General features: G+C 44.1%; 1 protein-coding gene across 1 annotated transcript in view; it reads right to left on the bottom strand.

Annotated features, from left to right (window-relative positions):
- Positions 1-7275: 7275 nt before the first annotated feature.
- The window catches only part of LOC126163133 (protein yellow-like), a 157100-nt gene continuing 139538 nt past the window's right edge, over positions 7276-24837 (bottom strand). Inside the window, exons 4-5 of the mRNA XM_049920060.1 lie at positions 16696-17063; positions 7276-8296 (exon numbers count right to left, since the gene is read on the bottom strand). Coding sequence (XP_049776017.1) covers positions 8080-8296; positions 16696-17063 — 585 coding nt within the window. The 3' untranslated portion in view covers positions 7276-8079. The remainder of the gene's footprint in view (positions 8297-16695; positions 17064-24837) is intronic.

Below are 24837 nucleotides of genomic sequence, written 5' to 3'. Positions count from 1 at the left end.
CACACACACACACACACACACACACACACACACATGACTTTCATACCAAGTATTTCCATACAATTCAACAAATGGATGTACGTATGTTTCACATCTCCTCCAAAACCACAGAATCGAATTCGACCAAACTTGGTGCATATCACTTAATGTCTGGGAAATATCACGGCGGATAGTAATCACCTACCTGTCAAAGGGGTGGGGGAGTGAATGAAAAACCAGTGTAGCCAACAACGCTCGATGGTCATAGTCACCCAGTACTTGAGAATGAGAGCTCTTGAAAGCTAAACTGCAGGCGAAATTCGCTAGAGATACAAGTGAAAAATGTGAACAAATGTGTTTTAAATATGTTAAATATATGTAAAATATATTTGAGATGCGTGTATACAGGCAAATAACATGTAAAAAATTCATCCTGAACCCGTGGAACTACTTCAACCAAATTTGGTATCCATATTAGCTACAATCTGAAAAGAAATACTGTGGAGTAAGGACCACTAGCCACCTATTGGGGTCAGAATGATAAGTGGGTGAGGGGAGGAGGAAATGGACAGAGAGGGGGCATAGATTAGATCGATATAGATAGATCATATGAGGGTTTGAACAGGAAGGGGCAATGGAGGTGGACATAGAGGAGAGAAGGAGAGAGAAAAGAGAAAAGAGGAGATATAAAGAGACACAAGGGAGGAAGAGATGGGAAAAGAAAGGAGGGAGAAGGAGATGGACGCGAGGAGGAGGAGGAGGAGGAGGAAAAGCACAAAGAAACCATAGAGGAGGAAATGGGCAGGTGATAGACGGAGAAAGGAAATAGAAGCAGGTGAGCAGCGAGATGGGGAGGAATGAAGCTTGATAGTATATGCGAACCCAGTTAATTGCAACATGCGGACTTTGTTGCCATTCAAGCGTGCGGGACACTAATAGACGGTTGAAGGGAATCGGCACTCCGTTCCTTATGTTCCGGATAGATCTGTGGAGCTTTCTGAGAAGCAGTGAGCCTGCTACAGAGCTGCAAATAGCGTGGAATAGCGTGTAACAACTCAACCATACAGTACTGGTACCTAAATATGAGGACGCTAATTAAGATACCGGTTATCCATGACTTCGTAACTGCATGGCAGAGCGAACTCACAAATACCGCATTTTAAAAAGGGCAGTAGCGTTTCAGCTGGTTGAGATCAGGTGGTGGGACAGATTTCCACCATTTCAATGGGAAGGAGAGATAGTGGCACCAGTTTTCTGGTCACCAGACCTTGCACCAATGTTCTGGGTTAAATTCCAAACCTTGCACAGAGTACCACGTACTGGAGAAACGCGACACCATTGAAAGTGATCTGCTGGTCGCATGGGGACCTCAAACACGACGTCCCTCTTGGTGCTGTTCGCTAGTAGACGTGTTGGGACCTTGGTTTAACGTCTCTATTCTCTCTCTCATCGTCATCAACATAAACACGAATTACACTAACCCATCACTCAGGTAGACTAAACAGTGACATTTCACGAAGGACAGTTGCCTAGTGGCTAGAATAAAAAAAATCATTGTATTTGAGTTGGTTGAAGCCTTAGGAGAGATCACAGCCAACAACGCGGTGCGGTATTTATGTTTGTTAATATCGTGGTCGTAAAATATTGTAAGAGGATGATTCACATCAAAACTATCAACATTTATTGTTATACGCAAGAGATAATACTACAATTACAGATATACAATTTTTAATAGTATCTTTAGCTTATAATGCAACCACTTCATCGCTTCGGAACTTCACAGGTACCTCGTGAAAATAATTCTTTTCGTTGTACCCGCAGCCACTCGTGCGCCGTGGTTTTCAACTCTCCGTCACCTCTGAAACACTTGGACGCTTCCTTGAGTCGTCCGAACAATGGATGCGGAGTTATGTGAGTGAAGTAGGAGTTCGAAACACTCAAATTCCATATCCTGTATTGTTGCTACAGTGGGACGGTTGCAGCGAAACATCTGCAGGCAGAAGCCCTCGTCGTTTACTCTGACTGCAATGAGAATGTGACTTAGTATCAGATTTGGATATCAGTTATTGGTCACTCATAACGCCCTTTCGATGTAATCCTCCAAAATAGCCCCTTATGCATCCTAAAAGAAAGTGGGTAAGAGAGAATTTCGTTTTCTTGTTTGTTCAAAGAGTTATGGCGCCATACTTTCTCGATCTTTTTGTTCTGTCCAGATATCCATTACCTTCGACCTGAAAGCGACACTGATTTTCCTCACAGACATCCACGCGTCTGTACCTCAAATCTATAGTCAACTAGCTTGACAAACATCAGGCGGACAATTTACTGAATCGAAGCATTTCTCGGGCAATACTGGGTGCTGAAGCAGCTCTAATATCGAAAAAAGTGGGTATTTCGTTTAAAATTCTACTCCTGTTTTTCTCTTCCACTGCAGCAACGTTTTCGTCCGTCACCAGGCAGAATGCATGACACATGCGCGGGGCGTCTTCCACAGGAGGTACGCCTCTTGCACACTGAGATGTCAAAACACACGTACAGATGGTAGCAGTATCGGGTACACAAGGTATAAAAGGCCAGTGCTTTGGCGGATCAGTTGTCAAGAATGCACTGTGCAAGCTGGTGATGGCTCCATAATGGTTTTGGCTCTCTTCGCACGGAATGGACCAGGTCCTTTGGTCACTTGAACCGATCATTGACTGGAAAGGATTATGTTCGGCCGCTTGGAGACCATCTGCAGCCATCTATGGACTTTATGTTCCCAAACAGCTATGAAATTTTCATGAATGACAACGTGCCTCGCCAGTGGGCCACAGTTGTTCGCGATTGGTTCCAAGAACATTCTGGACAGTTTGAGAGAACGCTTTGGCCACTCATATCACCCGACATGAATCCCATCCAATATTTACGGGACATAATCGAGAGGTGTTTGCGTGCACAGAATCATGTACTGGTAACACTTTCGCAGTTATGGACGGCTACAGACGGCTCGACATTTCTGCAGGCGATTTCCAAAGACTAGAGACCGATGTCACGTCGAGTTGTTGCTCTGTGCTGGGCATAAGCAGGATCAAAAGGACACGATATTAGTACGTATCCCATGTCTTTGTCTACGCGTAAATTATTTGCACCATTCTTGCACTTACTCCAGGGACACACACGAATCACCGTTCAGTGCTTTAATCCTACGGTGAATTTTCACAGGTTTAACAGCTTCACTACTCGAAAACTTTATCACAAATTAGGACTGCAACGCTGTGCAAGTCGACTATGCACTAAAATAGCTGCCTTTTCCCGTGATGCGGCAACAACTGTTGGTAGTCTGTCAAAACTACTCCTTAAATAGATAAGTACATTTGCTGTATAAAAGTGATCTTTTGCTTTGTTAGTACACGTTGCAATCATTAGTAACTGAATATCTATATTCAATTTGATGTATTGTAGACATCGCCCCTTTCCTAAAAGGATCATCGTCAGGTGACCAAATATGTAATCAAATGCAGCTCTTGGTGTTTGCAACACGTCCTTTCAGAAGCATACACTGATTGCCATGCATGATATTCAGTAAGAATTGATTTGTTGCTGCTTATACACTCCTGGAAATTGAAATAAGAACACCGTGAATTCATTGTCCCAGGAAGGGGAAACTTTATTGACACATTCCTGGGGTCAGATACATCACATGATCACACTGACAGAACCACAGGCACATAGACACAGGCAACAGAGCATGCACAATGTCGGCACTAGTACAGTGTATATCCACCTTTCGCAGCAATGCAGGCTGCTATTCTCCCATGGAGACGATCGTAGAGATGCTGGATGTAGTCCTGTGGAACGGCTTGCCATGCCATTTCCACCTGGCGCCTCAGTTGGACCAGCGTTCGTGCTGGACGTGCAGACCGCGTGAGACGACGCTTCATCCAGTCCCAAACATGCTCAATGGGGGACAGATCCGGAGATCTTGCCTGCCAGGGTAGTTGACTTACACCTTCTAGAGGACGTTGGGTGGCACGGGATACATGCGGACGTGCATTGTCCTGTTGGAACAGCAAGTTCCCTTGCCGGTCTAGGAATGGTAGAACGATGGGTTCGATGACGGTTTGGATGTACCGTGCACTATTCAGTGTCCCCTCGACGATCACCAGCGGTGTACGGCCAGTGTAGGAGATCGCTCCCCACACCATGATGCCGGGTGTTGGCCCTGTGTGCCTCGGTCGTATGCAGTCCTGATTGTGGCGCTCACCTCCACGGCGCCAAACACGCATACGACCATCATTGGCACCAAGGCAGAAGCGACTCTCATCGCTGAAGACGACACGTCTCCATTCGTCCCTCCATTCACGCCTGTCGCGACACCACTGGAGGCGGGCTGCACGATGTTGGGGCGTGAGCGGAAGACGGCCTAACGGTGTGCGGGACCGTAGCCCAGCTTCATGGAGACGGTTGCGAATGGTCCTCGCCGATACCCCAGGAGCAACAGTGTCCCTAATTTGCTGGGAAGTGGCGGTGCGGTCCCCTACGGCACTGCGTAGGATCCTACGGTCTTGGCGTGCATCCGTGCGTCGCTGCGGTCCGGTCCCAGGTCGACGGGCACGTGCACCTTCCGCCGACCACTGGCGACAACATCGATGTACTGTGGAGACCTCACGCCCCACGTGTTGAGCAATTCGGCGGTACGTCCACCCGGCCTCCCGCATGCCCACTATACGCCCTCGCTCAAAGTCCGTCAACTGCACGTACGGTTCACGTCCACGCTGTCGCGGCGTGCTACCAGTGTTAAAGACGGCGATGGAGCTCCGTATGCCACGGCAAACTGGCTGACACTGACGGCGGCGGTGCACAAATGCTGCGCAGCTAGCGCCATTCGACGGCCAACACCGCGGTTCCTGGTGTGTCCGCTGTGCCGTGCGTGTGATCATTGCTTGTACAGCCCTCTCGCAGTGTCCGGAGCAAGTATGGTGGGTCTGACACACCGGTGTCAATGTGTTCTTTTTTCCATTTCCAGGAGTGTAGATAAGTACATTTGCTGTATAAAAGTGATCTTTTGCTTTGTTAGTACACGTTGCAATCATTAGTAACTGAATATCTATATTCAATTTGATGTATTGTAGACATCTCCCCTTTCCTAAAAGGATCATCGTCAGGTGACCAAATATGTAATAAAATGCAGCTCTTGGTGTTTACAACACGTCCTTTCAGAAGTATACACTGATTGCCATGCATGATATTCAGTTAGACTTGATTCTTTTGCTGCTTATATTTGTCTAAATGATGACATTTTCACCACCTTAGTCTTTCAAGCTTGAACGAGACTGACCTTTTAATGCAAATTTGCTACGAACACACTCTATTTGAAGGAGAACGTGAAATTGGCTGAAATGTGGATAATACGGTCACACTGTTCGAGGAAAAAAATGTTTACTGGTTTAAGGATGGTGCACATAGATCGGTGAAAGTGAAATGTGATCAGCGCAGGTGGTCACTACAGTGAAAGCTGGGCGTGGCTAACAGTTCATCCTTGCAAACCGACGAGCACCAAAGCATTAAAACGGCAGCATAGGTGAGCTCCACGTTTTTCAACACTGAGACATCTCCCCATCAGCGTGAATACTTTTTCAAAGTGCGTGCGTAGCCTTCTCAGTCGATTTTTAACCGAATGTGACTCTTTGCTGCAGATTTATTATCATGTGTATTGCGTTATTTTGATACTGAGGTTAGATAACACTGAACGACTGATGTGATAAAACAGCGAAAAATATTTAGTGCAATTTTCGATATCTTCCTCAGTTCTTTGATGTTTATGTATATTTATTTCAAGAATAATTTCGTGATAGTTACTTTGTAAAAGTATAACTCGTAAGATTTTCGTTTGATTTGCGTCTAGAAAATTAACCCTTTACAGCTTAAATGACAGTGGCTCTAATTTTGCTACTAGCTTTTAACAATCACAGTTTTTCACTACGTGTATAATTCGCATATTTTGTCCTCTTTGTATTTTTTCTTGTTTACTGCGATTGAGAGCTACAACAGTTTTGACTAGAGAGACCAATTTCATGACATGAATTACAATTTTGATTAAACAAAGTAAATTTATTAAAATTTTTATTTTACAGTTTATTGTTTAAAATATAATTGGATTTTGCATTAATTTATCACGATTTTTCATTAATAATAAAGCCACAAAACTGTAAAGTTATATCCTTATGGAAGACAGAGGAAAGCAAGGAACATTGCGTTTACAATTTAACAACGATACTTCCAAAATAAAATTTATTTTAAAAACAATTTCGTGTAACCGCAGAAACAAGAAGATGAGAGTGCAAAAGTTACAAAAAGATGGTAATTACAAAATTCTGTTGAGTATGTACAAAAATAAATAACAAACATATTAACAACGTCATTAAGTCCTTTACATGGGCGGTGGTCTGTTTGGATGCAAACTCAGGAGAGATTTTCCGTTTGTGTATTAGCTATTACTGTAGTACATATCTAACGTACTACTGTTCACTCCAAGTTAAATGTATTGGCGCATGACAGCAAAACAAGTGACTGACGTAAGTTTATTTAAAATAGAATAGTTTTTCCACTTTCAATAATTAAACAACAATAACGCTTTACAAACGTACATTCTATTCTTTTGACGTGTGCTAAGGCCTATTTGGTAAGCCTACCATAAAAATACACGGATCTCTTTGGCACAGGAAATAAAAGTGAAGTATGAAAAGATCGAACGAAATCTTTAATATGCTTTTCTGCCACTTTAGAAAGATGGTGCCAACATTATGGGTTGAAACGTCGCTAGAATCATGACAGTTAATGATGATTAATTCACAAATTGCTCTCCGAATCGGTCAGCAGTGTTCTGAAAAAGAATAAACTGACGGTATAAAAATGCATTGGGCCACTGCAGAATTGACCAGTAAAAAGCTGTAGACATCGAGGAACAACTGCTACATTCTTTTAGATATACTTTTCCGTTATTATTTTTATTTTGCGTTCTTGGATATAATTATCTCTAGATGACTAAGTGTAGGGAATTGTAACATTTTAGACACTGCAATGAAGTGTCAAGTAAGTAATATCTAAGTCTGAACTTCTGGAAGAAAGAGATACCGTGAGAGATTCGTTGGTTTAGCTCAAACAGGCAGTTGCGTGTTTCAGTTAATGTGAGCAGAGGGATTCGTAACTGTTTATACAAGTAAGAAGCACTTGTTGATTTGTGCATGTAAAGAAAATTCTAAGGAATACGGTCCGATGCCGTTAATCATTACGGCTAGTTTTAGAACTCTAATTTTACCATCAAATTCGTAGCTACAGAATCCGATTTTGCTGTACAGAATTGTATATTGCACATAAACGTTATTATACACTAACAAACCGTACATGGTTAGGTAAAGTTATATGATAGCTATTGTCGTTTAAACTTGACAATGACGTTCGTGTCTTCAGTGTCTGAGAAGGGTGGCAAGAAAAAAGTAACAAACTGTGGCCGTAGCTTGAATTATGTAAAAGTTTGTCTAGAAACAGAATCTGAAATACAGATTTCATTTAGCCGAAATATCTCATAATTTCACAGTAATTTTGAATGTGAAGCTCAGCTGCTGTTCCTATGGGGGAAAAAAACTTACTGACCTGTGTGTATTATTCAGTAAGATTTAAGTTTAACGTAATAAAAAATATTGTGTACATAAGCTGTTCGGACCAGTTATCAACTATTTGAAAATGCAATGAAGTGAAGTAATGTCAGCAAGCAGCTCAGAGATTAATACGACATCGGTTTAATAGGGGACTTTCCTTTTGCTGGTCGACAGACAACTGAAAAGTTCTGCATTTGCAGCTGACTTACGCTCGTAGGAACATGATTATGTGATAATATTGCTGCAATACAGATATTCCGTTATAGCTGAACTGAGTAAATGAGTAAATAAGAACACAGGTAATATTCCAGTTTGTTCGTGATACTTCTCAGACAAATTTTGCGGGAGGAGAGATGAAAAGCGAAAAGTTTTCGAAAGCGGTAACGAGACGAGGCTGGATTGGAGAAGGACGCAACCGTCCGACCAACAGGTGACCTCTGCGAGTGGCCCGGCGGCGGGCGCCCTAGAAGCCGTCGAAGACGAGGGTGTTGTTGAGCAGTCCGGGGCCGAAGTAGGGCCCGACGGTGGGCGCGAGGCGGATGCGCAGGATGCGCATGTTGATCTCGTGCGGGTTGTAGGTGCGCCGGAAGAACTTCTGGAAGCGCGAGGACAGCATCCACACGTTGTAGTCGTCGCGCGGCGCCAGGATCAGCTCCGACGAGAACTGGATCAGGTCAGGGCTGCAACAGCGGGAGCAGCGCGCCCTCAGCACTCTAACCGTGTACACCACTGCATACAGAGAGTCTACTCAAAGTTGCCTCCAAAAAATAAACATACCGTACAAAAAAGTAGTCGCCGGGAAGACAGACCGTGAAAAACAGCCCCTGGCTTTGGTAATCGCTTCGTTTCTGGAGGAGAAAACTCCATACATAACCGAAGATAGTTTTAGATAATTACGATACTGGCCATTAAAATTGCTACACCAAGAAGAAATGAAGATGATAAGCGGGTATTCATTGGACAAACATATTATACTAGAACTGACATGTGATTACATTTTCACGCAATTTGGGTGCATAGATCCTGAGACCTCTGACTGTAATAACGGCCTTGATACGCCTGGGCATTGAGTGAAACAGAGCTTGGATGGCATGTACAGGTACAGCCGCGCATGCAGCTTCAACACGGTACCACAGTTCATCAAGAGTAGTGACTGGCGTATTGTGACGAGCCATTGCTCAGCCACAATTGACCAGACGTTTTCAATGGGTGAGAGATCTGGAGCATGTGCTGGCCAGGGCAGCAGTCGAACAATTTCTGTACCTAGAAAGGCCCGCAACATGCGGTCGTGCATTATCCTACTGAAATGTAGTGTTTCGCAGGGATCGAATGAAGGGTAGAGCCACGGATCGTAACACATCTGAAATGTAACGTCCACTGTTCAAAGTGCCGTCAATACGAACACGAGGCTACCGAGACGTGTAACCAATGGCACCCCATACCATCACGCCGGATGATACGCCAGTATGGCGATGACGGACACACGCTTCCAATGTGCATTCACCACGATGTCGCCAAACACGGATGCGACCATCGTGATGCTGTAAACAGAACGTGGATTCATCCGAAAAAATGACGTTTTGGCATTCGTGCACCCGGGTTCGTCGTTGAGTACACCATCGCAGGCGCTCCTGTCTGTGATGCAGCGTCAAGAATAACCGCAGCCATGGTCTCCGAGCTGATAGTCCATGCTGCTGCAAATGTCGTCGAACTGTTCGTGTAGATGGTTGTTGTCTTGCAGACGTCCCCACCTGTTGACTCAGGGATCGAGACGTAGCTGCACGATCCGTTCCAGCCATGCGGATAAGATGCCTGTCATCTCGACTGCTAGTGATACGAGGCCGTTGGTATCCAGAACGGCGTTCCGTGTTACCATCCTGAACCCACCGATGCCATATTCTGCTAACAGTCATTGGATCTCGACCGACGCGAGCAGCAATGTCGCGATACAATTAACCGCAACAGCGATAGGCTACAAGCCGGGCTTTATCAAAGTCGGAAACGTGATGGTACGCATTTCTCCTCCTTACACGAGGCATCACAACCGCGTTTCACCAGGAAACGCCGGTCAACTGATGTTTGTCTATGATAAATCGGTTGGAAACTTTCCTCATGTCAGCAAAAAAATGGCTCTGAGCACTATGGGACTTAACATCTATGGTCAGCAGTCCCCTAGAACTTAGAACTACTAAAACCTAACTAACCTAAGGACAGCACACAACACCCAGCCATCACGAGGCAGAGAATATCCCTGACCCCGCCGGGAATAGAAATAGAACTCGGGAACCCGGGCGTGGGAAGCGAGAACGCTACCGCACGACCACGAGATGCGGGCCCTCATGTCAGCACGTTGTAGGTGTCGCCGCCGGCGCCAAGCTTGTGTGAATGCTCTGAAAAGCTAATCATTTGCATATCACAACGTCTTCTTCCTGTCGGTTAAATTTCGCGTCTGAAGCATATCTTCGTGGTGTAGCAATTTTAATGGCCAGTAGTGTATATCCTTTAGGCCTAACACATTGCAAGGATGTTCATTCCTGTGTTACATCTTTGCTATTCACCTTCAGTATTACTGAGTTATCAACAGGGGATCTCAAATTGATTCCACACTTCTAGATTTCCAGAAGGTTCTTGATACCGTTCCGCACAAGCGGCTTCGAATGAAATTGTGCGCCTATGTGGGATTGTCATTGCTGTAGTGTCAGAAAGGCCACAGCTCGTAGTAACTGGCGGCAGGTCATCGAGTAAAACAAAATTAATAGCTGGCGCTCCCCAGGAAATTATTACAGGCTCTTTGCTGTTCCTAATGTATGAAAACGATGTAGGAGACAATTTGAGCAGCCTTTTTAGATTGTTTGCAGATGATGCTGTTATTTGCCGTCTATCGAAGTCATCAGAACACCAAAACTAATCACAAAACGATTTAGAGAAGATATCTGTAAGGTGGGAAAAGTGGCAATGGAATCTAAATAATGAAAAGTGTGAGGTCATCCACAGGCGTACTTAAAGGAATCTGCTAAATTTCGGCTGCATGGTAAATCACCACAAATCCAAAGACTTTTATTTCAACTAGGTACTTGTGGATTGCAGTTTCTATTAACTTAATTTGCAACGGTCATACGTTGTGCGGAAAGCGATCCAAAGAGTGTGTTTTATCGGGAGGACACCTACAAGATGCAACAGATACACTGAAGAGGCTGCCAACATTACGCTCGTTCGTCCTCTTCCGGAGTAGTGCAGTGCGATATGGGATCCCTATCTGATAGTATTAATGCAGGATATCGAAAAAGTTCAAAGAAGGGGAGCTCGTTTCGTACTAGCGTGAAATAGTGTTTAGTGCTATTTACAAGGGATTTCAGATCGATTGCGTATTTCTGGATTTCCCGTAGGTTTTTGACACTACCACACAAGCGGCTCGTAGTGAAATTGCGTGCTTACGGAATATCGTCTCAGTTATGTGACTGGATTTCTGATTTCCTGTCAGAGTGGTCACCTTTTGTAGTAATTGACGGGAAATCACGGAGTAAAACAGAAGTGTATTCTGGCGTTCCCCAAGGTAGTGTTATAGGCCATTTGCTGTTCCTTATCTATATAAACGATTTGGGAGACAATCAGGGCAGCCGTCTTCGGTTGATTGCAGATGACAATTTCGTTTATCGACTTATAAAGTCATCAGAAGATCAAAACAAACAACAAAACGATTTAGAAAAGATATCTGAATGGTGCGAAAAGTGGCAGTTGACCCTAAATAACGAGAAGTGTGAGGTCATCCACATGAGTGCTACAAGGATTTCGTTAAACCTAGGTTACACGATATATCAGTCAATTATAAAGGCCGTAAATTCAAGTAAATACCTAGGTATTACACTTACGAACAACTTAAATTGGAAGTAACACATAGAAAATGTTGTGGGGGAAGGCTAAACAAAGACTGTGTTTTATTGGCAGGACAGATGAAATGTAACAGAGCTGCTAAGGAGACTGCCTATACTACGCTTGTCCGTCCTCTTTTAGAATACTGGTACGCGGTGTGGGATCCTTACCAGATAGGACTGACTGAGTACATCGAAAGAGTTCAAAGAAAGGCAGCAGGTTTTGTATTAGAGCGAAATATTTGAGAGAGTGTCACAGAAATGATACAGGATTTGGGCTGGACATCATTAAAAGAAAGGCGTTTTTCGTTGCGAGGCAATCTTCTCACGAAACTCCAATCACCAACTTTCTCCTCCGAATGCGAAAATGTTTTTTTCTACACCGACCTACATAGGGAGGAACAATCACCACGATGATACAAGGGAAATCAGAACTCGTACGGAAAGATATAGGTGTTCATTCTTTCCGCGCGCTATACGATATTGAAATAATAGAGAATTGTGTAGGTGGTTCGATGAACCCTCAGCCAGGTATTAAATGTGATTTGCAGAGTATCCATGTAGATGTAGATGTGGATGCAGGGTGGAGAGTTTCACAGATATGAGACGCGAGTTGCAGCGGCAATCATTAAAACAAAAGCGTATTTGGTTGCATTTAGATCTTTCACAAAATTTCAGTGGCGAACTGTCTGAATGCAAAAATATTATGTTGGCTCCTCTGCCAGGCACTGAATTGTGAATTGCGAAGTACTGGTGTAGATGTAGGTATGCCAGATATTTTCAATAGAATTAAAGTCGAGTAATTTAGCGGAACTGTCCATGTGCGATAGCGTGCCTGAATGTTCATCCAACCAGGAACATTTGAGTTCAGCCTCCTAAAAGACTCGCACTAGTATCCTGCAACAAACACCACTGACATTCTAACTTACCACACTTTCAGTTCGTTAATGTCAACAGGCATAGTTCCATTTAAATTAGTGTAAGTTTGAGCAAAAAATACCCTTTGTAAGTGTTATTATAATCCGTACATAGGCTAGCAGTACGATCCCCTGACTGCCATTTCACTCTGTGAAAACTGCACATTAGTAGCACTTTCCATTTCCGCAACATCTGCGGTGCAAGTTTAAGGCGAGTGACTATATACCGTGTATTTATAATTAAATGTTTAGAGTGCTGTAGTGCGGGCTGTGTGAGTCGCAGGATGCTGTAACATCGCAGGTATGTTCTTTGAGCGGTGCCCTCGCGGAGTATGCTGACAAAAATAATAGTTCCACTTTCTAAATATGGCACTGCAATCAGTCAGAACGTAAAATGTTTCCTGTTTTGACGCTTGGCAATGTGTGTTATTTCTTTTGTGAAGTGACTGTTGGTGTGAAGAGTTAAGAAGGTTAAAGTTTTCCGTAGAAAACACAATGGCTGCTGAGAAGAAAGACCGTACACTGCCGGTAAAGTTTTTTTATCAGTACGGCAGCGATATTAGCTCTGCATTGCAGGAATATCGATGACAGAAACAGCTGCGAAGAGCAGCCATGTCAGTAAAATGGGCTAAAGAAAGTGATCAAGAAATCTGAAGAAATTGGTGTAATATGTTGTGCGAAAGGGGGGGGGGGGGAAGCGGCGCATTCCCAAGGAAGTTGTTGGTGAAGTAGTAGTTATAGCTGACCGGGAAGCACTTGCCTCAAATCCTGCAGCCAATGCTCTGGCTGTGTCGTGGAAATCAATACTGCAAAAGATTATGCGGCGCATTTTACACTGATATCTCTACAAGATTCAGAATTTGCACCAAATGAAGTCCCTAGACGGGCTTCAGAGCCGTGACTTAGCCGTTCGTTATCTGGTACGCATAGAAAAGGATGACATGTGGCCGGAGAATATTCTTTGCATGGACGAGGCACATTTTACTCTGCACACTGTCGTGAATGCAAAGAACTGCCGCATACGGGGTTCTTCTATGCAGCATGTTGTGGAGGAACAACCACTGCACTCAGCTTATTTGTCCGCGTGGTGTGGTTTCACTCCTTCCTTCATTCTCGGTACGTTTTCCTTCCAGGCGATGACACCTCAGTAGCGTCTTACTTGTGCATTGACATTTGCGTGTTACAAGGACCGCCTAGTGTAACGTATGATTCAAGCTTTGCTGGAGCGCAACCATTATTATGATGGCAGATGGGACGAAACGACATGTCGCTTTCCAGATGAAAGATTCGTTCTGACATACCTTTGTTAACGATTACATCATCACTATTCAATTTAAAGACGCATGGCCATCCAGATCGACCGAACTAAATCCATGTGACTTCTGGTTGCGAGGATACCTGAAGGATAGCGTACGTCGACGTATCGCTCTGATTACACTGGCTATGTTGCGAGCTAGTGTCGACCTTGCCATGCTACAGATGCAGCACGTTGCTGAGTACAGAGACCCATACAGACCATATGTTGTAATTTATGACCGTATCCTAATAAAAGTGCCAGAACCGCTCGTATCATGTGTTTGACCGTTCCTCCCCTTGTCCTGCGCCCACACTACACTCTGAATTCCTATAGTACCATATTTCACCTGGTGGCAGAAATTGGAACTACTACTTTTTCAGCATAATCCGCGAGCGCACCAGTTAAGTAAGATACCTACGATGTTTCAGCGTACTGCGAAGTATACAGTCTGCACTACAGCACTCGTGATACTGTCAGTTTACGATGACGTTGGAAGCTGAAGAAGTGAATTAAAATTTGTACTGCAGCTGGGACTCGAACTCGGGTGTCAATGCTTTCAGCGCAGATACGCTGACCGTTCCACCACCGCTCTATTATGGTCAAGATAGCTGCACGAACTACCCAAGTCAAGTACCCTTCCCAACACAAACTCCAATTCACATCTCCCCTTATATTGTCACTATTATCGGGGGAAATTTAAGATCTACAGGATCACATGTAGAACAGCACTTCCTCATTACGTACAATGCTGGGGTGCTATTCCAATGTGGAAGAGCCCTGGTAACAGTGACAATAGAAGGGAAGATGTGAATTGGATTTTGTGTTGGTGATGGTACTTGATTTGTGTAGTTCATGCAGGTCTGACTAGCATGATTCTGCGATGGTGTAATAGTCAGCATCTCTGTCCAGTAAGTTAGAAAACCCAGGTTCGAGTCCAGACCGTCACAAGTTTTAATTCACTTCTACAGCTTCCAACGTTATCGTAGATAGAGACTTAAATATCTCAGGGAACATTTAATTTAAAATCTAGATAGTAAGTTTAATTATAACCACCCTGCACTTCTCTCATGCATCTCGTGCCAGCAACGTCACCAGGCGGCTCTTTGGTTGGTGGTAAGCAGTGGTCATAATATGTATTTATCTCAGTGCACCCCTCTTAATCTGTCAAGCTATTGATCATGTTTTAGTTTACTCATTTTGAGCTGCTAGTGGCGATATGTAATAACAGATTATGGAAGATAAACTTCTTTGCCAATACAAATACCTTTATCTCTATAATAGCTTTCAGTAGTCGATGTTGCTATCTTCAGATCTCGAGATTCCGGTTTTATGTATTTCTCAAAATAGCCGTACGAGAACTCTTACTCGTAAACTGGGTAGCAAATTATGAGACTCCTGCATCGGCGTGTCAGAATTGTTGTTGTTATTGTGGTCTTCAGTCAAATGGTTCAAATGGCTCTGAGCACTATGGGACTCAACATCTGTGGTCATCAGTCCCCTAGAACTTAGAACTACTTAAACCTAACTAACCTAAGGACATCACACACATCCATGCCCGAGGCAGGATTCGAACCTGCGACCGTAGCGGTCACGCGATTCCAGACTGAAGCGCCCAGAACCGCACGGCCACACTGGCCGGCTGGTCTTCAGTCCAGAGACTGGTTTGATGCAGCTCTTGATGCTTCTCTATCCTGTGCAAACTTTTTCATCTCCCAGTACCTACTGCAACCTACATCCTTCTGAATCTGCTTAGTGTATTCATCTCTTGGTCTCCCTCTACGATTTTTACCCTCCACGCTGCCCTCCAATACTAAATTTGTGATCCCTTGATGCCTCAGAACATGTCCTACGAAGCGATTCCTTATTCTAGTCAAGTTGTGCCACAAGTTCCTTTTCTGTCCGATTCTATTCAGTACCTTCTCATTAGTTAATTGATCTACCCATCTAATGTTCAGCATTCTTCTGTAGCACACAGTTTCGAAAAGTTCTATTCTCTTCCCTGTCCAAACTATTGATCGTCCACGTTTCACTTCCATACATGGCTACACTCCATACAAATACTATCAGAAACGACTTCCTGACATTGAAATCTATACTCGATGTTAACAAATTTCTCTTCTTCAGAAACGGTTCAAAATGGTTCAAATGGCTCTGAGCACTATGGGACTTAACTTCTGAGGTCATCCGTCCCCTAGAACTGAGAACTACTTAAACCTAACTAACCTAAGAACATCAGACACATCCATGCCCGAGGCAGGATTCGAACCTGCGACCGTAGCGGTCGCGCGGTTCCACACTGTAGTGCCTAGAACCGCTCGGCCACCAAGGCCGGCTCTTGAGAAACGCTTTCCTTGCCATTGCCAGCCTACATTTTATATCCTATCTACTTCTACCATCATCAGTTATTTTGCTCCCCAAATAGCAAAACTCATTTACTACTTTAAGCGTCTCATTTCCTAATCTAATACCCTCAGAATCACCAGATTCAGTTCGACTACATTCCATTATCCTCGTTTTGCTTTTGTTGGTGTTCATCTTATATCCTCTTTTCAAGACACTGTTCATTCCGTTCAGCTGCTGTTCCAAGTCCTTTGTTGTCTCTGACAGAGTTACAATGTCTTCGGCAAACCTCAAAGTTTTTAATGCTTGTCCGTGGATTTTAATTCCTACTGAATTAAAACAACTGCACGTACGGTTATTCAACTCTTACATCAGGCTTATGCCACTTGTGAGTGGCATAAGACAGTTGTATGTTCTGAGTAGCTGTGTAAATTCTGACATGCCGATGCATCAGCCTTGTGTTTGCTGTGTACCTGCCAATTCACGAGGAAGAGTACTAGACTTCTATTTTCAGAGATACGCAATAACGTGATGTCGAGATCTGAGTATGGCGGACTGATTACCGAAACCGGTTATCGAGAATAAAGGTTATCAGTATCGATCTTGGCACAGAAGTTCTGTAATACGTCGGACGCGAGAGGCGAGGCGCTGCTGACCTGTAGGCGACGACGCTGGCGGTGTCGGTGGCGGGCTGCCAGGAGGCGACGGCGGCCTCTGTGACGGGGCTGATCCAGACGGCGCCGTCGCGCTGGTCCACGTGCAGCACGGCCGACTGCGACGACTTGTGGCCCACGACGGACACGGGCAGCTCCTCCAGCTCTCGCAGAGGGCCCCCGCGCAGCGCCGACGTCGGCACCGAGAACAGCCGCGTCTCGGCCATGGGCTGGAAGTAGAGGAGGCGCGAGCCGGAGGCGGGCTGCCCGTGGCCGGCCAGCGGGTGGGGGTGCAGCTGGGGGTGCGGCTGCGGCGGAGACAGCGCCAGGCCCAGCACGCCGTCCATCAGCGTGAACGACTCGCCAGCCACCTGCCACACAGCACCGGCTCTCTGCACTCGCCCTCTCTCACCGCTACTTTACTCTACTCCCAATTACAGTTTCGCTCCACCAAAACTGCTGTCCTGTAGTTTCGCTAAAGTACAGGGTGATTCAAAAAGAATACCACAACTTTAGGAATTTAAAACTCTGCAACGACAAAAGGCAGAGCTAAGCACTATCTGTCGGCGAATTAAGGGCGCTATAAAGTTTCATTTAGTTGTACATTTGTTCGCTTGAGGCGCTCTTGACTAGGCGTCAGCATCAGTGGATGCTAAGATGGCGACCGCTCAACAGAAAGCTTTTTGTGTTATTGAGTACGGCAGAAGTGAATCGACGACAGTTGTTCAGCGTGCATTTCGAACGAAGTATGGTGTTAAACCTCCTGATAGGTGGTGTATTAAGCGTTGGTATAAACAGTTTGCAGAGAATGGGTGTTTGTGCAAAGGGAAAAGTTCTGGACGGCCGAGAAAGAGTGATGAAAATGTAGCACGCATCCAGCAAGCATTTGTTCCCAGCCCAGGAAAATCGACTCGCAGAGCTAGCAGAGAGCTGGAAATTCCACAATCTGTCCGTAACTACCTGAACGTCAACTACCCGAGGCGATGGATCGGCCGCCAGGCACCCCGTGACAGAGCACTTCATCACTGGCCTCCAAGAAGCCCTGATCTTACCCCCTGCGATTTTTTCTTATGGGGTATGTTAAGGATATGGTGTTTCAGCCACCTCTCCCAGCCATCATTGATGATTTGAAACGAGAAATAACAGCAGATATCCAAACTGTTACGCCTGATATGCTACAGAGAGTGTGGAACGAGTTGGAGTATCGGGTTGATATTGCTCGAGTGTCTGGAGGGGGCCATATTGAACATCTCTGAACTTGTTTTTGAGTGAAATAAAACCTTTTTAAATACTCTTTGTAATGATGTATAACAGAAGGTTATATTATGTTTCTTTCATTAAATACACATTTTTAAAGTTGTGGTATTCTTTTTGAATCACCCTGTATATAAATGACTCAGTAAACGCTACTATTCAGAATGAGATTTTCACTCTGCAGCGGAGTGTGCGCTAATATGAAACTTTCTGGCAGATTAAAACTGTGTGTGGACCGAGACTCGAACTCGAGACCTTTGCCGTTCGCGGGAAAGTGCTCTACCAACTGAGCTACCCAAACACGACTCACGACCCGTCCTCATAGCTGTACTTCTGCCAGTACCTCGTCTCCTACCTTCCAGCCCGAGGCTGTGGCTAAGCCATGTCTCCGCAATATCCTTTCTTTCAGGAGTGCTAGTTCTGCAGGGTTCGCAGGAGAGCTTCTGTAAAGTTTGTAAGGTAGGAGACGAGATACTGGCAGATGTAAAGCTGTGAGGACGGGGCGTGAGTCGTGCTTGGGTAGCTCAGTTGGTAGAGCACTTGCCCGCGATAGGCAAAGGTCCCGAATTCGAGTCTCGATCTGGCACACAGTTTAAATCTGCCAGGAAGTTTCAAACGGTAGTATTACCGGTGGTACTGGTGGCTTTCGTAGGCAAAGAAACATAAATGAATGCGTGAAAGAGAAACTCGGAGCCGATGACTTCCCTCTGGGGTTTGTTTATTTTGCAAATAACACTAGTCAACAATGAAAGTGTTTCGGGCTCTAAAATTGTTAATTCTCGTATATTTCCATCTGATGAATTAAAAAAAACCACCATTAAGGTGACATATTAGCTCTTGCTTTGGAGACAAAGTGACATTTCATTTTTCCGTTTGGGGGAAATTTTCATTTCGGAGTTGGCACACCTGTCCAATAACAAAACACAAATGTTCTTAACCTGTCTTTAAGTCATGAAAATAGACACTGTTGCTATGACGGTGAGTTTCATATAGTTTTTGCTGTAATTAAAGTAGAATTTCTGGTTAGAGAGTGCTTTTGCAGTGTAAAATTCGTAAAAATGGTGTAAATAAGATGAATAATGTTTGTAACATTTGCGGTGAAATAACATTTTCCTCACACAAACTCAGTCAGAAGCCTCTTGTGAAAACTGCCTACCAACATTATTGCGGTATGAAAGGAGGGGACCAGGGTAAGTCTTGGGCTCCACATATATGTTGTAAAGCGTGTTTTGTTACACTACGAGAATGGCTGAAAAATAAGAAACGCGCAGTGTCTATGGTTGGGCAGGAGACTACAGACCGTACAGATGACTGCTATTTCTGCCTATGAAGGAAAGAAGAATAGGTCAGTACCCGAATCTTGGACCTGCTAATTGACCCCTTTCGCATTCCTTTAGTTTACCACTTTCTATTCCACCAGAAAATTGTGTCTTTGAATTAGAAAATGAAAGTCTGAAGCAAGAAGAAGAACCAAACAAGCCTTCCACATCCTGTGACCCTGATTTTGAGGGATAAGATGATAAACAGCAGGGACTGAGTCAAGCCGAGTTGTGTGATCTGATTAAACACCTTGACGTATCGAAGGAGAAATTCTCGGGTCTCTACTACAGCAATGGTATCTTCTCCAATGTGATGTCACTATCTGACAGTACAGAAAAGGTCACATGAAACTGCTTCCCTTGTTGAAGAAGAAAAACAATGTCGTTGTTTGCAGTGACATTAATGGCTTGATGAAATCTTTGAATTTGAACGATGATCCAAGTGAATGGAGGCTACTCATAGACTCCTCCGAGCCTAGTCTGAAATCTGTGTTGTTTCACAATGGCATCCGTCTTCCTTCAATTACTGTTGGTCATACAGTTCATATGAAGGAGACATATGAGAGCCATCTCGGCCTCAATAAAATACCATGAACACAAACGTAAAATGCGTGGTGATCTAAATGTCATTTGCATACTCTTAAGAATGCAATGACGTCGCTGCAGGGCCTCACGTGGACCCACAAGATGTCTTTCTTTCATCCCTGCGTATCACGCTGGGTTTGATGAAAAATATTGTCAAAGGTATGAACTAAGAGGGACGGGCGTTTTAAGTACGTAAGAGAAAAAATTTCCGAAATTGTTTCAAAAGTTAAGGAAGGTACTTTTATCGGGCCATAAATTCGAGAACTCGTTCAATGAATTGTGGATGAAGCCCAACTGAAAGGGAAATTACATGCATTCAACGAAAATAATAGTGGAGTGATAATGGCCAGCTTCTAGCCGAAATGTAGATCTGCACAATAAAATTTAAAAAGGACGACTCATCGCTGCAATCTATAATTTACAAGTCAATATAACAGTCGCTGAGTGCAGCAGATTTCTCAATGGAAGGTAACCTGAAAAAATAAATTCGTTACTTCACGGAAAATTTTTGTCCGAATTTTCATAGCCAAATGAAGAGTGGAAAAACGATAAATGTGGTATCAAATTGTCCAGCCTTAATCTTATTTTATCTGTGTTGGATCTTGTGAACTACGCGGCTGTTGCTGATTGTTGGTGAACGACGACACAAATATTTTAAAACGTTTAATTTTGGTACTATAACCGATTACGGATTACCATGTCCATTTTCACATGGTTAACATTTTCCTTTACAATAGGTGTTTCGATCAACAGCATGTCGTCTGCTACATACTGCACAACAGTATTGAGTATTTACTGCCACTTTATCAGTTGTTTCATTAATAAAAATACGCCAAAGTGCCTGCATTTTTTAATGTATGTGTGCCATTTTATTTGTGACATACGGTTGTTCCCTGCCACTTTTTATTACAATTTGACGCAACATCACTATGTGACTTCCAGTGTCGTGAGAAGCACGTATATCTAATAATGTCACAGGATCCGAAGAAGACAGCGGAGATCTGTCGAAACCGGTAATAGTAATACCAACAATTACAGGGTTATTACAAATGATTGAAGCGATTTCAAAGCTCTACAATAACTTTATTATTTGAGATATTTTCACAATGCTTTGCACACACATACAAAAACTCAAAAAGTTTTTTTAGGCATTCACAAATGTTCGATATGTGCCCCTTTAGTGATTCGGCAGACATCAAGCCGACAATCAAATTCCTCCCACACTCGGCGCAGCATGTCCCCATCAATGAGTTCGAAAGCATCGTTGATGCGAGCTCGCAGTTCTGGCACGTTTCTTGGTAGAGGAGTTTTAAACACTGAATCTTTCACATAACCCCACAGAAAGAAATCGCATGGGGTTAAGTCGGGAGAGCGTGGAGGCCATGACAGGAATTGCTGATCACGGTCTCCACCACGACCGATCCATCGGTTTTCCAATGTCCTGTTTAAGAAATGCCGAACATCATGATGGAAGTGTGGTGGAGCACCATCCTGTTGAAAGATGAAGTCGGCGCTGTCGGTCTCCAGTTGTGGCATGAGCCAATTTTCCAGCATGTCCAGATACACGCGTGAAACTTGCCCGCACGCGTTCAACCGTTTCCTCGCTCACTGCAGGCCGACTCGTTGATTTCCCCTTACAGAGGCATCCAGAAGCTTTAAACTGCGCATACCATCGCCGAATGGAGTTAGCAGTTGGTGGACCTTTGTTGAACTTCGTCCTGAAGTGTCGTTGAACTCTTATGACTGACTGATGTGAGTGCATTTCAAGCACGACATACGCTTTCTCGGCTCCTGTCGCCATTTTGTCTCAGTGCGCTCTCGAGCGCTCTGGCGGCAGAAACCTGAAGTGCGGCTTTAGCCGAACAAAACTTTATGAGGTTTTCTACATACAGGGTGTTTCAAAAATGACCGGTATATTTGAAACGGCAATAAAAACTAAACGAGCAGCGATAGAAATACACCGTTTGTTGCAATATGCTTGGGACAACAGTACATTTTCAGGCAGACAAACTTTCGAAATTACAGTAGTTACAATTTTCAACAACAGATGGCGCTGCGGTCTGGGAAACTCTATAGTACGATATTTACACCATGCGTAGCAATAATATGGCGTAGTCTCTGAATGAAATTACCCGAAACCTTTGACAACGTGTCTGGCGGAATGGCTTCACATGCAGATGAGATGTACTGCTTCAGCTGTTCAATTGTTTCTGGATTCTGGCGGTACACCTGGTCTTTCAAGTGTCCCCACAGAAAGAAGTCACAGCGGTTCATGTCTGGCGAATAGGGAGGCCAATCCACGCCGCCTCCTGTATGTTTCGGATAGCCCAAAGCAATCACACGATCATCGAAATATTCATTCAGGAAATTAAAGACGTCGGCCGTGCGATGTGGCCGGGCACCATCTTGCATAAACCACGAGGTGTTCGCAGTGTCGTCTAAGGCAGTTTGTACCGCTACAAATTCACGAAGAATGTCCAGATAGCGTGATGCAGTAATCGTTTCGGATCTGAAAAATGGGCCAATGATTCCTTTGGAAGAAATGGCGGCCCAGACCAGTACTTTTTGAGGATGCAGGGACGATGGGACTGCAACATGGGGCTTTTCGGTTCCCCATATGCGCCAGTTCTGTTTATTGACGAAGCCGTCCAGGTAAAAATAAGCTTCGTCAGTAAACCAAATGCTGCCCACATGCATATCGCCGTCATCAATCCTGTGCACTATATCGTTAGCGAATGTCTCTCGTGCAGCAATGGTAGCGGCGCTGAGGGGTTGCCGCGTTTGAATTTTGTACGGATAGAGGTGTAAACTCTGGCGCATGAGACGATACGTGGACGTTGGCGTCATTTGGACGGCAGCTGCAACACGGCGAACGGAAACCCGAGGCCGCTGTCGGATCACCTGCTGCACTAGCTACGCGTTGCCCTCTGTGGTTGCCGTACGCGGTCGCCCTACCTTTCCAGCACGTTCATCCGTCACGTTCCCAGTCCGTTGAAATTTTTCAAACAGATCCTTTATTGTATCGCTTTTCGGTCCTTTGGTTACATTAAACCTCAGTTGAAAACTTCGTCTTGTTGCAACAACACTGTGTTCTAGGCGGTGGAATTCCAACACCAGAAAAATCCTCTGTTCTAAGGAATAAACCATGTTGTCTACAGCACACTTGCACGTTGTGAACAGCACACGCTTACAGCAGAAAGACGACGTACAGAATGGCGCACCCACAGATTGCGTTGTCTTCTATATCTTTCACAATACTTGCAGCGCCATCTGTTGTTGAAAATTGTAACTACTGTAATTTCGAAAGTTTGTCTGCCTGAAAATGTACTGTTGTTCCAAGCATATTACAACAAACGGTGTATTTCTATCGCTGCTCGTTTAGTTTTTATTGCCGTTTCAAATATACCGGTCATTTTTGAAACAGCCAGTATCTGTAGTGTGTCGTGACCATATGTCAATGAATGGAGCTACAGTGAATTTATGAAATCGGTTCAATCATTTGTAATAGCCCTGTACTAGCGAGCCTGGCAAACTTGATTCTTCAAGGAAAATATAAGAATACCCTCAGACTTCAAGAAGAATTTAATAATTCCAATCCCAAAGAAAGCAGGTGTTGACAGATGTGAAAATTACCGAACAATCAGTTTAATAAGCCACAGCTGCAAAATACTAACACGAATTCTTTACAGACGAATGGAAAAACTAGTAGAAGCCGACCTCGGGGAAGATCAGTTTGGATTCCGTAGAAATACTGGAACATGTGAGGCAATACTGACCTTACGACTTATCTTAGAAGAAAGATTAAGGAAAGGCAAACCTACGTTTCTAGCATTTGTAGACTTAGAGAAAGCTTTTGACAATGTTGACGGGAATACTCTCTTTCAAATTCTAAAGGTGGCAGGGGTAAAATACAGGGAGAGAAAGGCTATTTACAATTTGTACAGAAACCAGATGGCAGTTATAAGAGTCGAGGGACATGAAAGGGAAGCAGTGGTTGGGAAGGGAGTGAGACAGGGTTGTAGCCTCTCCCCGATGTTATTCAATCTGTATGTTGAGCAAGCAGTAATGGAAACAAAAGAAAAATTCGGAGTAGGTATTAAAATCCATGGAGAAGAAATAAAAACCTTGAGGTTTGCCGATGACATTGTAATTCTGTCAGAGACAGCAAAGGACCTGGAAGAGCAGTTGAACGGAATGGACAGTGTCTTGAAAGGAGGATATAAGATGAACATCAACAAAAGCAAAACGAGGATAATGGAATGTAGTCGAATTAAGTCGGGTGATGCTGAGGGAATTAGATTAGGAAATGAGACACTTAAAGTAGTAAAGGAGTTTTGCTATTTGGGGAGCAAAATAACTGATGATGGTCGAAGCAGAGAGGATATAAAATGTAGACTGGCAATGGCAAGGAAAGCGTTTCTGAAGAAGAGAAATTTGTTAAGATCGAGTATAGATTTAAGTGTCAGGAAGTCATTTCTGAAAGTATTTGTATGGAGTGTAGCCATGTATGGAAGTGAAACATGGACGGTAAATAGTTTGGACAAGCAGAGAATAGAAGCTTTCGAAATATGGTGCTACAGAAGAATGCTGAAGATTAGATGGGTAGATCACATAACTAATGAGGAAGTATTGAATAGGATTGGGGAGAAGAGAAGTTTGTGGCACAACTTGACCAGAAGAAGGGATCGGTTGGTAGGACATGTTCTGAGGCATCAAGGGATCACCAATTTAAGATTGGAGGGCAGCGTGGAGGGTAAAAATCGTAGGGGGAGACCAAGAGATGAATACACTAAGCAGATTCAGAAGGATGTAGGTTGCAGTAGGTACTGGCAGATGAAGAAGCTTGCACAGGATAGAGTAGCATGGAGAACTGCATCAAACCAGTCTCAGGACTGAAGACCACAACAACAACAACAACAACATAAGAATCAATCGCCCCCAACGACTGGCACAGTGTCAGACATGTACTCGAAGAATTTGGCTCATT

The sequence above is a fragment of the Schistocerca cancellata genome, chromosome 2 (genome assembly GCF_023864275.1).
Source record: "Schistocerca cancellata isolate TAMUIC-IGC-003103 chromosome 2, iqSchCanc2.1, whole genome shotgun sequence".
In the NCBI taxonomy this organism is placed as follows: Eukaryota; Metazoa; Arthropoda; class Insecta; order Orthoptera; family Acrididae; genus Schistocerca; species Schistocerca cancellata.
The sequence above is the reverse complement of the archived record's forward strand: the minus strand, read 5'-3'. Positions and strand labels throughout refer to the sequence as shown.